The sequence below is a fragment of the Schistocerca serialis genome, chromosome 7, assembly GCF_023864345.2.
Source record: "Schistocerca serialis cubense isolate TAMUIC-IGC-003099 chromosome 7, iqSchSeri2.2, whole genome shotgun sequence".
NCBI classification, from domain to species: domain Eukaryota; kingdom Metazoa; phylum Arthropoda; class Insecta; order Orthoptera; family Acrididae; genus Schistocerca; species Schistocerca serialis.
The window spans coordinates 179,103,349-179,122,103 of NC_064644.1; the positions used below are offsets into that span (position 1 = coordinate 179,103,349).

The 18,755-nt window shown below is 42.8% G+C and overlaps 1 protein-coding gene across 1 annotated transcript in view; it reads left to right on the forward strand.

Moving 5' to 3' along the window:
• LOC126412950 (uncharacterized) overlaps nucleotides 1-18,755 on the forward strand; it is a 261,056-nt gene that overhangs the window by 191,047 nt on the left and 51,254 nt on the right. Inside the window, exon 3 of the mRNA XM_050082841.1 lies at nucleotides 10,083-10,312. Coding sequence (XP_049938798.1) covers nucleotides 10,083-10,312 — 230 coding nt within the window. The remainder of the gene's footprint in view (nucleotides 1-10,082; nucleotides 10,313-18,755) is intronic.

An 18,755-nucleotide genomic window follows, 5' to 3' on the forward strand; every position in this document is an offset into this window, starting at 1 on the left:
GAATATAATAATTCCAATCCAAAAGAAAGCAGGTGTTGACAGGTATGAAAATTACCGAACTATCAGTTTAATAAGTCACGGCTGCAAAATACTAACGCGAATTCTTTACAGACGAACGGAAAAACTGGTAGAAGCTAACCTTGGTGAAGATCAGTTTGGATTCCATCGAAATGTTGGAACACGTGAGGCAATACTGACCCAACGACTTATCTCAGAAGATAGCTTAAGGAAAGGTAAACCTACATTTCTAGCACTTGTAGACTTACAGAAATCTTTTGCCAATGTTGACTGGAATACTCTCTTTCAAATTCTGAGGATGGCAGGGGTAAAATACAGGAAGCGAAAGGCTATTTACAATTTGCACAGAAACCAGATGGCAGTTATAAGAGTCCAGGGGCATGAAAGGGAAGCAGTGGTTGGGAAGGGAGTGAGACAGGGTTGTAGTCTATCCCCGAGGTTATTCAATCTGTACATTGAACAAGCAGTAGAAGAAACAAAAGAAAAATTCAGAGTAGGAATTAAAATCCATGGAGAAGAAATAAAAACTTTGAGGTTCGCCGATGACATTGTAATTCTGTCAGAGACAGCAAATGACCTGGAAGAGCAGTTGAATGTAATGGACAGCGTCTTCAAAGGAGGATATAAGATGAACATCAACAAAAGCAAAACGAGGATAATGGAATGTAGTCGAATTAAGTTGGGTGACGCTGAGGGAATTAGATTAGTAAATGAGACACTTAAAGTAGTAAGGGAGTTTTGCTATTTGGGGAGCAAAGTAACTGATGATAGTCGAAGTAGAGAGGATATATGTAGACTGTCAAAGGCAAGGAAAGCGTTTCTGATGAAAAGTAATTTGTTAACATCGAGAATAGATTTAAATGTCAGGAAATCGTTTCTGAAAGTATATGGAGTGTAGCCATGTGTGGATGTGAAATGAGGACGATAAGTAGTTAAGACAAGAAGACACTAGAAGTTTTCTAAATGTGGTGCTACAACAGAATGCTGAAGATTACATGGGTGCATCACGTTACTAATGAGGAGGTACTGAACAGAATGGGGGAGAAGGGGGATTTTTGGCACAACTTATCTAGGAGAAGGAATCGATAGTTGTGACACGTTCTGAGGCATTTAGTATTGGAGGGTAGCGTGGAGGGTAAAAATCGTAGACGAAGACCAAAATATGGATACACTAAGCAGATTCAGAAGGATGTAGGATAAGTAGTTACTTGGAAATGAAGGAGTTTGCACAAGATAGAGTAACATGGAGAGCTGCATCAAATCAGTCTCTGGACTTAAGACCACAACAACAACAACAACGACCACGACCATCATACCATCCTGTATAACAACTGATAGCTGAGATTGATAATTGAATTACAAATTAATAAGAATCACATTCAGCGTGTAAGATTTTTTAAACACTAAATTTAAAACTTCAGCTTTACTTTTGCTGCCTGTTACTGCCACAACGGAGTGATCGACGAGTGAATGAATAGAAGCCAACGACCCACTTAATCATTTTACGTGGAACCAAAATTTCTACGGTTCTCGGAAAGATCTTTCACTAACGTAAGACGATGGAAGTTATTGTATACTTCGGGCATCAATCTTTTCACAGAGTTGCGAATTTCTAGTTTTGCCTTTCGACATTTCTGCATTCTTTAAAGCGAGTTTGTTATTCATTCACTGTGACTGTTTTCCGTCCTTGATTCACTTATTCGGCACATACTCCGCCAATACACGTTTTAAAATATGTTTAAACTTTGCTCATAATTCCTCTACGACCATCATGTTGCAACTAAATGTTGTCTTTTCATTATCTAAGTAGGATGCTAATAACGGCTTATCTGCTCTTTCCAGTTTAAAAACTCTCCTAGCCTTCGTGATGGATTTATTCATGTTAATTACTATCGTGGCTATGACATCAAGGTCGCTTATCTCTGTCTCTTTACTGACACAATCATAGGGCCAGGCCTCTTTGCAGCTACAATGTCTAAAATATTTTCATTGCGTGTGGGCTGGCAAATTATGTGCTCACGACAATTTTGGAGAAAGTGCCCAGAACTACTTCGCAAGATTGTGTGTATTACCCTAATGAATCCATAGACGTCCCAGTCTATACTGGATCGGTTAAAGTCGCCTTTAAGGAACACTGCATGATCGAGGTAATTTCCCTCTATTGAGCGTACACTGTTTTTGAGTGATGCTACAACTGTTACAGCAGAATGGGGTGGTCGGTAAAAACCTCCGATGACTGATTTGAGTTCACCTATGCGGTTACTCATGTACAGATAACTTCGCAGTCAGATTGAACTTAGACCTCAATAGACACAACATTTTAGTCGATTACAATGTAATATAATTTCTATACTGTCTTCCCATTTACGGTACGTGCTTCGGTAAATATTTAGGAGCTTTCTACTTCGGGTTTCATCGAGCTTCGGCTTAGATTATAATCTGAGCTCGACAGCTTTCTTGCAGGACAGCAAATTCAATAATTTTGTTCCGAGAACTTCAGAAATTTACTGTTAAAATCATGATATTCGTAGTTTCTTTATTCTGTACATGATTTGATTTCCCTTTCTGCGTATTGACTGGCGAGTGTTCATCAGAGGATCTCATACAATCGCCTAGCCTAAAAAAAAAAAGAAAAATGTGCGCTCACATATACTCTGATACCCGAGGAACCGCTTCCTCTCTGTAGTACACACGTGCGCTGTCAAGAGGAGTCCTCCAATTATCAAGACCATAAGGCAGTTCCACAAATCTGCAGGTAAGACCGTCAAAGAATCGGTGGAGCCTCTGGATGAGGCCCTGCACTCGGCTCCAGACCATAGGACGCCGATCAATTCTCCTGCCCTACTGTAAATCGCAAGCTCTGCTTACACCCCGTGAACGAGACCAGCGGTCTTTACTACTTTTGCTGCTGCTCATAGGACCTGAGAGAGGCCTCAGAATCTAACCGACAGACACCAGTGATGGCGACACCAGCCACAACTTTCAGACTACTTCATCCTGCACCTTCGATAGCCGCAGGCAGTGCTCATTCAGGTCCCCGACGAGGCCCCCTGGTAGACATACCAACCACACATTTGACTTTTTTCCAGCCCTATGCCTTATTTCCAAAGGGACGCCATAAAGCGCCTAACATTGGAACTTCCGTTAATTAGCAAACTCCTACTTCCCCCTGCCCAAGAGCCTGCTTGGACCCTATTGAAGGATCAGGTAGTTGGCCACTTGTAGGGTTAATGAGTGAGGCCAGACTGCCAGTCTCCACATTAGGGCTGTTGAAAAACTATCGATATCTTATACAAAAAAGTATATTTATACCGGCGATATATTTGTCGGTTTCCGATATTTTTATTTTATATTATATTTTTTCGCAATTTTCGATAAATAGTTGAAGTTGTTCTTTTGAAATTGTAGTGGAACATAATTTTACTTTCGCTATGCGAAGAGGTCTTACTACTTTTCGAGTTTCATTACGTCCAGTCTTCCTCTTTGACTGAGTGAAGCACGTATAGATGACACAAAGGATAATTCCGACTGCATTGAGGGTGGTGGTGTGAATGGAATAACAAGATATCCGATGTGAAGAAATAGCACACCAGTTACGCAAAAAAAAAAAAAAAAAAATCATCGCAACTTGCGTGATGATTCCTCAATTCTTCACAACGGCATTCTTCAAAAACAGTTGCTGAAACTGATGAACAAAATCTAAACGAGAAGACTGCTCTTTGCCGGAGCTGCCAACAGAAATAGAAACGTTTAACTTCACCACGCAATTTTTACACTACAGCCGTTGGGTCGATGGCATCTGCAGAAACGAAAAAACGGAAAAGTCAACATGACGTGTTCCAGAGAAAAGCGATATGTGACGAAACCGAAAGACTGTCCCACCGGTCCGCATTTTATTGTGTCACTCACCTGCAGTTACCATTGTTAGGAAAGTGGTTATAGCCAAGCGTGAACGTGCATCGTTTTCCTTTCAATTCTTGCTCTGAGGGAGATAAGCTGGCTGTTAGCTTGTTGAAGTACAGAATACCTAATAATAAATCAGTACTTAAATATACAGCTCTAAAGCTGGCAGTATATTTAAATGTGAAGCGCAATTTTTACACTACAGCCGTTAGGTCGATGGCATCTGCAGAAACGAAAAAACGGAAAAGTCAACATGACGTGTTCCAGAGAAAAGCGATATGTGACGAAACCGAAAGACTGTCCCACCGGTCCGCATTTTATTGTGTCACTCACCTGCAGTTACCATTGTTAGGAAAGTGGTTATAGCCAAGCGTGAACGTGCATCGTTTTCCTTTCAATTCTTGCTCTGAGGGAGATAAGCAGGCCGTTAGCTTGTTGAAGTACAGAATACCTAATAATAAATCAGTACTTAAATATACAGCTCTAAAGCTGGCAGTATATTTAAATGTGAAGCGCATATATATACACTACTGGTCATTAAAATTGCTGTAAAAGAACAAATGCAGATGATAAACTGACATTCATTGGACAAATATATTATACCAGAACTGACATGTGATTACATTTTCACGCAATTTGCGTGCATTGATCCTGAGAAATCAGTACCCAGAACAACCACGTCTGACCGTAATAACGGCCTTGATACGCCTGGGCATTGAGTCAAACAGAGCTTGGATGGCGTTTACAGGTACAGCCGCCCATGCAGCGTCAGCACTATACCACATTTCATCAAGAGCAGTGACTGGCGTATTGTGACGAGCCAGTTGCTCGGCCACCATTGACCAGACATTTTCAATCGGTGAGAGATCTGGAGAATGTGCTGGCCAGGGTAGCAGTCGAACATTTTCTCTATCCAGAAACGCCCGTACGGGACCTGCAACATGAGGGCGTGCTCTAGCCTGCTGAAATGTAGGGTTTTTCAGGGATCGAATGAAAAAATTCCACATTCTGCTAGCAGTCATTGGATCTCGACCAACGCGAGCAGCAATGTCGCGATACGATAAACCGCAATCGCTATAGGCTACAATCCGACTTTTATCAAAGTCAGAAAAGTGACGGAACGCATTTCCCCTCCTTACACGAGGCCTCACGGGTCGTAACACATCTGAAATCTAACGTCCACTGTTCAAAGCGCCGTCAATGCGAACAAGAGGTGACCGAGACGTGTAACCAATGGCACCCATACCATCACGCCGGGTGATACGCCAGTATGGCGATGCACCGCGATGTCGCCAAACAGAACCTGGATTCTTCCGAAAAAATGACGTTTTGCCATTCGTACACCCAGGTTCGTCGTTGAGTACACCATCGCATGCGCTCCTTTCTGTGATGCGGCGTCAAGGGTAACCGCACACATGGCCTCCGAGCTGATAGCCCATACTGCTGCAAACGTCGTCGAACTGTTCGTACAGATGGTTGTTGTCTTGCAAATGTCTCCATCTGTTGACTCAGGGATCGAGACGTGGCTGCATAATCCGTTACAGCCATGCGGATTAGATGCCTGTCATCTCGACTGCTAGTGGTACGAGGCCGTTGGGATCCAGCACGGCGTTCCGTATTACCCTCCTTAACACACCAATTCCACATTCTGCTAACAGTCATTGGATTTCGACCAACGCGAGCAGCAATGTCGCGATACGATAAACCGCAATCGCGATAGGCTACAATCCGACCTTTATCAAAGTCAGAAACGTGACGGAACGCATTTCTCCTCCTTACACGAGGCATCACAACAACGTTTCACCAGGCAGCGCCGGTCAACTGCTGTTTGTTTATGAGAAATCGTTTGGAAACTTTCCTCACGTCAGCACGTTGTAGGTGTCGCCACCGGCGCCAACCTTGTGAGAATGCTCTGAAAAGGCAATTATTTGCATATCTTCTTCAAAAAATGGCTCTGAGCACTATGGGACTTAACTCCTGATGCAGGATCCAACCTGCGACCGTGGCGGTCGCGCGGTTCCAGACTGTAGCGCCTAGAACCGATCGGCCACTCCGGCCGGCATCTTCTTCCTGTCGGTTAAATTTCACGTCTGTAGAACGTCATCTTCGTGGCGTAACAACTTTAATGGCCAGTAGTATATATATATATAACCTGGTACGTCGATATTCTTTCCGTAGATATATCTCTATATCGATAGTATTTTTCGATATATTAGAGGAAGATAATGATATTTTTTTTAAATATCGATATATCGGAGTCCCGATATTTATAAAAATATCAACAATCCTACTCCACATGATCTCCGCGTCGGATTATAATTTACCTTTCACCCTGACGTGAGCGCAGTTCCCTCGTGTTTGGTACTCTGGAAGGTGGCGAAAAGCAGAGACCTGAGGTGCCCATGCGCGCGCCTGTTTCTTAGTCGCCACTACATCTCGAGATAGCATCCTGCAGATGGCTCACCGTGGGAAACAGCATCTTCAACTGCTCGCAACTGCGGCCATCTCCTCCTGCGTCCCTACACAGCACTGATTTATCCATATCCACGATAAAAAAAAATAAAAATAAACAAATAAAAACATAAATAACAATGATCCCAGTTGTTCTGGAGACACGAATTTACTCTATCAAACTTTTTAAAAACACAAATGCAAACGACCACAAAATATGAAGACTGTTACTGACACTATATGACTGCTCGCTAGCTGACGAGGAAATACGAGTACTACAGCGTGCCACAAAATATCTTCCCTAATGTAAAGTTCAAAAAAGAAAAAAACAGATGGCTCAGAATTAAGAAACTGCATTGACATGAATGGTATGAATACGGTGGGAATTTTTCATTTATAAACAATTTGTCACTCAATTGCTGTCCTTCATTATCAGTGCACTGTTGCAGAATGTTGAATGCAAAGACGCAAACGTGCCTACATGGTGTTTTACAGGTGCAGGATGTCAGATTGCGTGTAAAGTTAAATGTCTGTTGCACTTGGTCAGTCAATACAGGGACAGCTAATGTCGTTTGTGGATGACGCTGGAGTTATCTCCGATGATCTTCCCACATGTGCCCGACTGGAGATCTGATGATCCAACAGGGCAACGCAACATATCGATACTCTGCAGAACATGTTGGATTAGAACAGTGTTATGTGGGCGAGCGTTATCCTGTTGGAAAACACTCCCTGGAATGCTGTTCGTCAATGGCAGCTCAACAGGTCAAATCACCAGACTGACGTTTCAATCTGCAGTCGGGCGCGCCGGATAATCACGAGAGTGCTCCTGCTGTTATCCGTAATCGCACCCCAAACCATAACTTCAGGTGTAAGTCCAGTGTGTTTAGCATGAAGACTGGCTGGCTGCAGGCCCTCTACGTCCTCCTCCTACCAACACACGGTCATCACTGGCACCGACGCAGAACCAACTTTCATTAGAAATCACAACGTGTCACCACCCTTCCCTCCAATGAGCTCTCGCTTTACACCACGAAAGTCTCAAATGGCTTTGGCAGTTGTATGATTTACTGTGGTGCCAACTGCTACTCACATTGCTACTGCAGATGCAGTATGATGCGTAGAGACATACGCAAAACATAATGGACGGCTAAGCAGGGATGGCTAGAAGACAAATGTAAGGATGTAGAGGCTTATCTCACTAGGGGTAAGATAGATACTACCTACAGGAAAATTAAAAAGACCTTTGAAGAAAAGAGAACCACTTGTCTGAATATCAAGAGCTCAGATGGAAACACAGTTCTAAGCAAAGAAGGGAAAACAGAAAGGTGGAAGGAGTATATAGAGGGTCTATACAAGAGCGATGCACTAGAGGACAATGTTATGGAAATGGAAGAGGATGTAGATGAAGATGAAATGGGAGATACGATACTGCGTGAAGAGTTTGACAGAGCACTGAAAGACCTGAGTCGAAACAAGGCCCCGGCAGTAGACAACATTCCATTAGAACTACTGACGGCACTGGGAGAGCCAGTCCTGACAAAACTCTACCATCTGGTGAGCAAGATGTATGAGACAGGCGAAGTACCCTCAGACTTCAAGAATAATATAATAATTCCAATCCCAAAGAAAGCAGGTGTTGACAGATGTGAAAATTACCGAACCATCAGTTTAATAAGTCACAGCTGCAAAATACCAACGCGAATTCTTTACAGACGAATGGAAAAACTGGTAGAAGCCGACCTTGGGGAATATCAGTTTGGATTCCGTAGAAATGTTGGAACACATGAGGCAATACTGACCTTACGACTTATCTCAGAAGATAGATTAAGGAAAGGCAAACCTACTTTTCTAGCATTTGTAGACTTAGAGAAAGCTTTTGACAATGTTGACTGGAATGCTCTCTTTCAAATTCTAAAGGTGGCAGGGGTAAAATACAGGGAGCGAAAGGCTATTTGTACAGAAACCAGATGGCAGTTATAAGAGTCGAGGGACATGAAAGGGAAGCAGCTGTTGGGAAGGGAGTGAGACAGGGTTGTAGCTTCTCCCGTATGTTATTCAATCTGTATATTGAGTAAGCAGTAAAGGAAACAAAAGAAAAATTTGGAGTAGGTATTAAAATCCATGGAGAAGAAATAAAAACTTTGAGGTTCACCGATGACATTGTAATTCTGTCAGAGACAGCAAAAGACTTGGAAGAGCAGTTGAACGGAATGGACAGTGTCTTGAAAGGAGGATATAAGATGAACATCAACAAAAGCAAAACGAGGATAATGTAGTCCAATTAAGTTGGGTGATGGTCAGGTTATTAGATTAGGAAATGAGACACTTAAAGTAATAGACGAATTTTTCTATTTGTGGAGTAAAATAACTAATTATGGTTGAAGTAGGGAGGACATAAAATGCAGACTGGCAATGACAAGGAAAGCGTTTCTGAAGAAGAGAAATTTGTTAACATCGAGTATAGATTTAAGTGTCAGGAAGTCGCTTCTGAAAGTATTTGTATGGAGCATAGCCATGTATGGAAGTGAAACATGGACGATAAATAATTTGGACAAGAAGAGAATAGAAGCTTTCGAAATGTGGTGCTACAGAAGAATGCTGAAGATTAGATGGGTAGCCCACATAACTAATGAGGTGTTGAATAGAATTGGGGAGAAGAGGAGTTTGTGGCATAATTTGACAAAAAGAAGGGACCGGTTGTTAGGACATGTTCTGAGGCATCAAGGGATCACAAATTTAGCATTGGAGGACAGCGTGGAGGATAAAAATCGTAGAGGGAGACCAAGAGATGAATACACTAAGCAGATTCAGAAAGATGTAGGTTGCAGTAAGTACTGGGAGATGAAGAAGCTTGCACAAGATAGAGTAGCATGGAGAGCTGCATCAAACCAGTCTCAGGACTGAAGACCACAACTAACAATGGACTTCCTTCTCGGCAGTGCCCGTAGCCACCCGGAGTCTGGTCTTCGTGCGACCGTACATCGTCGTGACCACCAGTGCTAGGAAACATGTACAGTGGCTACATTCCTGCCAAGTTTTTTTGTACTATCGCAGAAGGAACATCCACCTTCTCCTAGCCCTATTAAACGACCTCATTCAAGCTCAGTTACACGTTAATAATGGTATCTTTGTCGCGTTAAAGGCATCTTGACTAACATCAGCTCACCAAGTCCAATCAAAGGTAACTGATACGACCGTTACAGAGTGTATCTAAAGCAAACCTGATCCGCATCCTCATAGTGGTCTACTAGCGCCACTCTAGTGTGAAATTCGAATACCTGTCCCCTTTCAGATGCACTTTTCATACTTTCTTTTATGTCTCACAACTCCTTCTTGGTGCTGCGATTTCTTTACCGTCATTGTGCCGGCCGCGGTGGTCTCGCGGTTCTAGGCGCTTAGTCCGGAACCGCGCGACTGCTACGGTCGCAGGTTCGAATCCTGCCTCGGGCATAGATGTGTGTGATGTCCTTAGGTTAGTTAGGTTTAAGTAGTTCTAAGTTCTAGGGGACTGATGACCGCAGCTGTCAAGTCCCATAGTGCTCAGAGCCATTTTTTTACCGTCATTGTAGTCGTGTTGTTCCTCGATACTATCTCTTGGTGTCTAGAGATAGGTGGAACTTGGGTTGGGCTTGACTTTCCAACTTCTTGCAACCCCTATGGCAGTTACATGCCCACACAGGGACTGACTGTTTGCTTTGCATTCTCAGGGTCCGCCTCCAACGGAGCCGCCCCCGTGGCTGGACGAAGAGAAGTTCCGGCTTGGGCAGCGCTTCGCCACGGAGCACCTGTTCGGCCTGGCCTACTCCGAGATGTTGTCGCTCATCATCCTCTTCTCCTTCCCGTCGTCGCTGGAGCCGCTCATCTTCACTGGGAACTCCGACACGCCCTTTAAGGCGTTCAAGCGCTACCTCTCAACAGGCATCAGGGTCCTGGCGTGGTCAGTATCCCTCAACTTACTCTGTCAATGCTGAATTTTCGAGTAAGTGAGAATACTGTACGGATAAATCTTTCATTGTGTCATTTGTTTTGCACTGTTAACACTTTCAAGAGTTACCAGCATTAACATGAAAGAAAAAACTGTAACTTTTGCTTAATATAATTCAAGAAAACCTCATATGAAAATGTAGAACAGTTAATGAAAAACAGGATGCTTCAAAAAGATCTGATTTCACAATATATCTTCTACAGTGCATTCAAAAATTCGCTATGTACTGAACTACGACTACGGATACAGATTGTAACGGAATTTCGAAACAAAGTTGGTAGAATTGTTTTTTTTTTTTTTTTTTTTTTTTAGATAAGCGACTGTTTTGTAATTCGTTCTACTGTTGCGTGGCAGTTAACTGTTTGGTTCAGTTGATGAAAGCTATGGAATGTGAGGCATCGTGTTCACATGTTCAGTTTGTTTTAAAAGTAGGGTGCTTTCAGCTGATGAGCGTATTTTTCATATTTAACATCTGTTTCGTGGGGGAGGCATTTGCTGAAAAATTCCCAGAAACAGCTGTACCTCAGTAATGTGGTTCGTCGATTTACTGAGGAAATTCGAGAGACGGGCTCAGTGTTAGATACTGAACGAACTGTAAGACCAGTTAAACTAAACGAACAGAAATTGTTGGATATTTATGATTCCATGCAGCAGTGTCCAGCGTAATCTTTGTGCTAGTTGGCACAAGAAAAATATCAGTCTTGCAACCGCGCATAAAGCGATTAGGGAAAAACAGAAATTGTTCCAGTATACGCTGATAGCAGTGCAATAATTGAAAGATGCGGACCACGAAAAGCGAAGACTTTCCTGCTAATGGTTTACATTTTTTAATTGAAAGGAGTGCCTCTAATATTCTTAATCTCATCTTCTGTACAAGCGGGGCCACCTGTCTGGTCATGTTAACACACAAGATAACTGATAATCGTCAACGTAGGATCCTCGAGCTGTGCTTGAAACACCATTGCACAAGACAATCGATTGTGGTCAACGGAGAATCCTCGAGCTGTGCTTGAAACGCCATTACATGATCAGAAAACTTGAGTATGGGTGGCTGTATCCATATGGTGCGGTGCATTATTGGACCTTTATTTTTTGAAGAAATCGTGGACAGTGAACGTTATTGTTTACTGATCCACGATTTCAGTGGTCTGCTAAAGGAAGACGAATCAAATACTCACGGTTTCAACAAAATGACGCTACTGGGCACACAACTTAACAGCACTATGCGCCTTCTGGAGGAGTTTTTTGGGTACTGTATTATCTCAAAAAAGCTATTGCCCCCTCACTCGCCGGACCTTACACCACCAGACCATTTTCTTTGGGAAGTAGTGAAATCTGTTGTGTATCGTAATCGCCCACGCATGCTTTGCGACTTAAAAGCTGAAATAACTGAGTACATGAGAAGCGTATCACAATCACATGCGCAGAATTTGTTTTCCAGTACAATCAAGCGGGTTTGGACTTGTATAGCCGCCCGTGGGCGTCATTTCCGAAATACACTGTAACTACACAGCGATTTTCTGAATACCTGTTCATGAATTTTAGCTAACGCACAGAGGAAAAAAATGGTTGGAGACCAGGCAGCGAGTACACATAACACCAAATATGGCAGCACCTGAAGAAGACGGCTTGGTCGGTTCTCGAAATGTTGCGAAGGAAAAGGAAACAGCAACTCGTGTTTTTTTTTGAAGGATCCATCCTATTTTACAAGGGTATATCTGTTCTAGACATGCTCATAAAAGATTGGGTTGAATTTTACAACTACGTTAAGCAGCAGAGTTTTCATGTACCTTTCAAAAATGTCCAATATGCTTCTCACTGGATGCACGGCAAACATCCAGATGATAGTCAAATTCATCCTATACTTTTGTGAGCGCGACTGCTACGGTCGCAGGTTCGAATCCTGCTTCGGGCATGGATGTTTGTGATATCCTTAGGTTAGATAGGTTTAAGTAGTTCTAAGTTCTAGGGGACTGATGACCACAGATGTTAAGTCCTATAGTGCTCAGAGCCATTTGAACCATTTTTGAACTTTTGTGAGCATGTCTGGAGGTACAGCGCGGTTGACAACTGCTGGATAATCATTGATGCAAATGGTCGTCGTGCAATACGTCTCTCCAATGCATCCCACATGTGATCGATGAAACTTAAGTCGGGGCATCGGGCAGGCCAGTCCATTCCCCGAATATCCTCTCCTTCCACGAGCTCCTCCAGCTGTACAGTTAGATAGGGTCATGCACTGTCATCCACAACAATGAAGTCAGAGCCAAATGAACCCCTAAAAGACGTTCATGGGGAAAGTGTAGTGTCACAATAGCTTGGACCCGTGAATGGACCGTGTTTCAAGATTCAAAAGTCTTTACGCCCATGCAACATTATGCCTCCCCAAACAATAACACATGGGCCACCAAAACGATCGTCTTCGACACCGTTCATGGGTATATACGTAGAGGTGGGAACTCCTAATGAACCCAGGAACACTGTCGAACATGATCGTCTTGGTGGTTCAGACTACATGATGTGGGTAGGCATAATGTTGCATGGGCGTACTGGCCTCCAGCTCTTTGAACATGGTACAGTCACCGGTCAGCGCTATTGCGACACTGTATTCCTTCCCCATACGCGTCTTTTCAGAGGTTCTTTCGGCCTTCACTTCATCTTTATGGAAGATAATGAGTGACTGCATCGGAATGCTCAGGTAGGGAGCTCTTGGAACGAGAGTATATTCGACGAATGGTTGTGCGTTCACCCGAGTTCAGTCCCATCGAGCACATTCACACCCATATTCACCAGCTACCACCCAGAAGTTGTCAACCGCTCGGTTGGAGAAATGGAACGCCCTATCACGCTAACTTGTTACGAACCTTGTGGCCAGCATAGAGGCACCTTGCAGAGCATTAACTGCTGTCCGTGGTGATCACACACCGTATTAAGAACCATGTCCTATCTTTTGTAATGTCCAGGGGACCATCACAAATCGCTGTGACTTCAGTGTAATTTTTGTCTTTGAATAAAAGTGTCATTCCTATTCGTCTCATTAGGTATTTCTCTCTGTTACTTTCTGCACTATACTTAAACAGGTCAAAGGATGATTAGTATTATGTCCCGTTGACGATTAGATCATTAGAGGCGTAGTGTATGCTCGGTTTGGGAAAAGAAAGCGAGTAAATTGATCATGCGGTTTTCGAAACAAGCGTATTGGCATTTGCCTTAATTGGTTTAAGCTAAACACAGTAAATCTAACGCTCGATGAGCGGACGGAAATTTGAGTCATAATCCACTCCAATACGCCGGCCGCTGTGGCCGAGCGGTTCTGGGCGCTTCAGCCCGGAACCTCGCTGCTGCTACGGTCGCAGGTTCGAATCCTGCCTCGGGCATGGGGTGTGTGACGTCCTTAGGTTAGTTAGGTTTAATTAGTTCTAAGTCTAGGGGACTGATGACCTCAGACGTTAAGTCCCATAGTCCTTAGAGCCATTTGAACCATTCCACCTCATTTCGAGTCCAATGTCTTACCGCTTCGTCATCCCACTCGGCAGAGAGAAAGAAGAATAACTACACGCTAAGATTAGAAATTACCTACTTTCTACCGTTTGGCCCTCTGACTCTCCGATGTACACTGACTGACAACAAAAGCGAAACAGCCTGAACGGGAGGAGGAAACTAAATGAAACTTCACGTTTGAGAGGGTGTGTGATGTTGTTTCAGTGATTAAAAATCGAGTCAGATTTAGAAAAATTTTTGGCAATATGAGCCCGCTAACCAGTACGATGTTCCACCCACTATGGACCGGATTCATTCACTGATTCGGTTGGAAAAGGTGTCATAAAGCCACTGTTTCATCTCCTCAGGCAAGCTGGCTCACATCTGTTCTAACTGGTATTTGATGTCCTGAATACTGGCGCTGGAACAGAGTTGACGTTCGAGCTGAGCTGGTCCCATACATGTTCTTCTGGGGAGTTACGCAAGCATCTTACTGGCCGCTGGAGGACCTCGACATCAAGCAGACAGCCGTAGACAAACGTTACATGTGTAGACGATCATTGATCTGTTGAAAAAATGGCACCACGATACTTGCCAATGAGGGATAACATAGGAGGATGCATGATTTCCGTGACACATCACTGTGGCCTCAGGGTTCCCTCGGTCACAACGAGCCGTGACTTGAAGTCATACCGATGGCTTTTCACACCATGACGCCGGAAGTAACACCGTTGCGCCTCTCCAAAACATTGGAAGAATGGGACCTCTCACCTCGTCGGCGCCATATTCGCTGACGATGGTCATCCAGGGTGTAGTGCAGAACCGAGATTCGTCGCTGAACAGAATGCGACGACAGCATTCCATGCTACCCGTCACAGCACCACTTCAAACGCAGCCATTTCTCTTATGATGTTACTGACACACTACGCATGGGATGTTCATTCGCTAGCCTGGCTGCTGCTTCTCTCTGACCAATGGTGTGGGATGACAAGATGTTGCAGGGATTCTATTGCTTATTTTCGGATAGCAGACGCAGATGTGAAGAGGTGACGATGTGCTTGGTGCACAATACGGCTATCCTTCAAATGGTTCAAATGGCTCTGAGCACTATGGGACTCAACTGCTGTGGTCATAAGTCCCCTAGAACTTAGAACTAATTAAACCTAACTAAACTAAGGACATCACACACATCCATGCCCGAGGCAGGATTCGAACCTGCGACCGTAACGGTCGTGCTGTTCCAGACTGTAGCGCCTTTAACCGCTCGGCCACTCCGCCCGGCGGCTATCCTTCCATGTGGTGAGCAGACACTGTCGACAGGAACCTTGATGATGAGTACGCCTGCCCTCACGTTCCCAAACAGTGCAACATCGCCACTGTTTCATCCCGATGTGCCAAAAATCTGAATATTCGACCAACCAGCCAAATGGAGACCCACAATGAGGACCCTTTCAAACACTGTCAGGTGCTGACAATGCTGTCTCACACGGGTACGTGGCATCTTCGTCTCCTTCAGAGTGGTCACTCAACATCTGACGCTGTTCATGCTCCTTAATACCCTACCTGGCCTGGTAACTACATTAAACACTTTGGTGACCGTTCCGCCAGCCACAGAGAATTTTACCTATAATCACTTATAGACTTGTCATTGGTATATAGGTGTTTGATGTTAGACTCACATCTAAATGTTTCTTTTGGGTGCTTGGCTTTTTTTTCTTAGGCAGTGTATACACGCCCAGAACCTGGAATGTGTTGTTCTACTACTGTACTATATCCCCACTGCTGCACCACAGATTTTGTAATGTATAATAATACACTAGGCTACAGACCACTACACTACATTACACTACACTGCGCTGGAAGCTACATGCAGAACTGTTTTTTCCTTCATTTGTTCCGGATTGTTACCCCTGACGTGCTGAGGCGTAGCTCAGGGACTGTGCTGCCATGGCAGCTTCGTTAGTCTTTGCACTTACATGACCGCTAAGACTGATAGTGGGATGCCTATCAGGGTCTCAGGATGTCCTTCCGGTTCTCTCCGAGGCACATCTCCTGGCTGCTTCCTAAGGACGCTGCGGCTGATCGTTCCATCTTGGTGTGCCTCGTGTTCATGACGCGTGACATCTTCCACTCTGTCTCCTTTAGACACGTTCGCAGTTCGTTGTCTGATTTTCGCCTGTCAGTAATTTCAGCCTGTGCTACAGATCCTCATTCCTTATTACGCTGTTCACCGTGTTATTAGGTAATCCATTCCTAGCCTTGTCTGTACCATCTTGCCTCTTGGCACACACAAGTCGGTGTGTTCCAGGGTGCCATTTGTTCACATTCAGATGCTTGTGGCGTGTAGGCGTAATTTTAGTAAATTAGTGGGATATAAGTCACTTCCGTTCTTTTGGTCAGGGAAAATTAGATGCCTCTGTAGACTGCCTGACAGACACAAATTTTCTAGAAATTAAACGCCGATTCACAATTGAAGTGGTGTGAAAACACAAACATACTTGCAAACAGAATGGCATCAGCATGTTACGCCCTAAATAGCTCTGTCGTCGGTGTGTAAAAGCCAGTTCCTTTAATTACATACCATTCACATGTACGTTCGATTCTTAGCTGTGGAATCTTTTACTGGGGAACAAACTCATAAAGTATGAATACAATTTTCAAACAGCAGAAAAGTACACATCAGTATAACAACCAAAAATAATAATTGGGGCCCACTGTGAAGATCAGATCAAGTCATGCAGGTTTCAACTGCACCATGTAAGTACATTTACCATCAGTTGCGCACGTAAAAATAACCTTGACACTTAACGAAGCTGTACAAACAGCTCCGTCGTGCCCATGGAACAAGATCTACATTGAAGTAATATTTGCCAAGAAAGAAAAAATATAAAATTGAAAACATTTAAATGAGAAAATTTTAGGTTGGCTTTACCGTGACTGTTTTTTATATTGAATGGAACAACAAATTTACTGTTACCAGTCACAGTTTATTTATTCCAGCGACGCGTTTCAAAGGTTAGAACCTTCATCATCACATAGAATTTGTGTGTATTGATAAAACACATGTGTTGTGTTAAGGCTTTGGGGTGACCTGCGGGACTGTACAGCAGAGAAAGAAACCACTATTTGAGAATTTGGCTCTATGAAGATCTATGGCTACAACCAGAACTTAAATGTAAAAGTTGAAAATGAAACAATTAATATATAATACTTCCAGTGGTCACAGTTTCCTTTCTCTGTCGTAATCATCGTTATAATATGTCACATTTTGAAGACAAAGATTGTATCTAGAAATTGCTAGGTGCAAAGGACATACAACTGATACGTTAGAGTAAATATTTCAAGTTGTACGCAAGTCCTTTACCTGTTAAATATATATAGTTGAAACTTTGTACTCATTTGTGTAATTAGGTAATATGTTGAAAACATTATGTGTAATAATTATGTCTACCACGTGATATATTTACTCGATCAAATCTGTTCATCTATTCATCAAAAGATCTCTACATTATTTTTGAACTTATTCCGAAATAATGGTTTTCTTTTGGTGTATCTTCTTTGTAATTTGAAGTAGTGGTTATGTTTTGCTATATGTTCTTTGCACCTAGCAGTCTCTAGATACCATCTCTGGTAAAAAATTGTGACATGTTGTAAGTGACGTATTACGACAGAGAAAGGAACCTGTGACCACTTTAGGTATTCTATTTTTCTTGCTTCATTTTCACGTATGCAGTCATGTTCAATTTTCAGTCAAAGACCCCCATAGTGCCATGTACAGAAAGAGCGTTTTCTTTCTCTACTAGACAGGACCACGGCTTAACTCAAAATCGTAACACAATACACATGTTATATTAGTACACAAAAATTGATGGAGGTTTAAAGCTTTAAACGCGTTGTGTAAATAAATAAACAATGACTTGTAATAGTAAACTTGTCGTTTCATTCGAAATTCAAAAAAGTATCTTCTACCAAGGAATAAGATTGTATAATAAATTGCCTAAAATGGTAATGATGTTCCCAAACAAAGATATTTAAAAAGGATGTTAAATAATACCTGTAAAAGAATTCTGTCTATACAGTGAACAAGTTCTTAGGTAACACGGACAACAGGTTTGGTAAAAAAAATCTAAGACGAATAATTAATAATAAAACACCTCTCTCATTTCACGACACACTTCCGCACTTTGCTGTTGTTTTTATTTTTTCGAAGGCCTTACAGTAACACTCTGAAATGGAAACATTAACAGCTTGTCCTCCCTCTCAGCTTAACACCTCACTCATGGAGGGATGCTGACTTCATTTTTTAGCAACCAAACGGAAAGATCTTGTGTACAAAATCAGAACAGCATATGAGCCTCGTCACGGTCCCTTTACCAGCCGAGAGCGCGTGTGTAACATATGCAATGATTGATGTTCAGGAAACAATGAACAGGGAGGCTCCGATTTTTTCATTATGGAATGAGATGTTGCATGGGGGCTTAATTAAATATTATTTATTGAAAATATTTTTAGTAGCTGTCTGTCCGATTACGCAGTGTCTCGTAATCGGCTGGCCCTGACTAGTACTATTACGCTATCTGACTGCAAAGAACATGTAAGAAAATTTTCGTAAACACAGTTAATTAATTAAGTCCCCAGCAACTATAAAACCTACAAAATCCAAGCACAAGAGTAACTGTTCTGTATGTGGGAGTGTGACTCAACGCCCACATCTGGCACGGTTCTTTTCCAACAAGACAAGAATTTTTAAATACCAACTATACTGACGTGACAAAAGAAATTTAGAAAAACTATAATTACCCAAGAAAATCACAATTACACTCTAATCCAAGAACACAAGCCAGATGCTTTGTTGACTGAACCTGTAGTGACACATTATTTCAGATACACAACCAATAAAAGAACATTGTAAGTT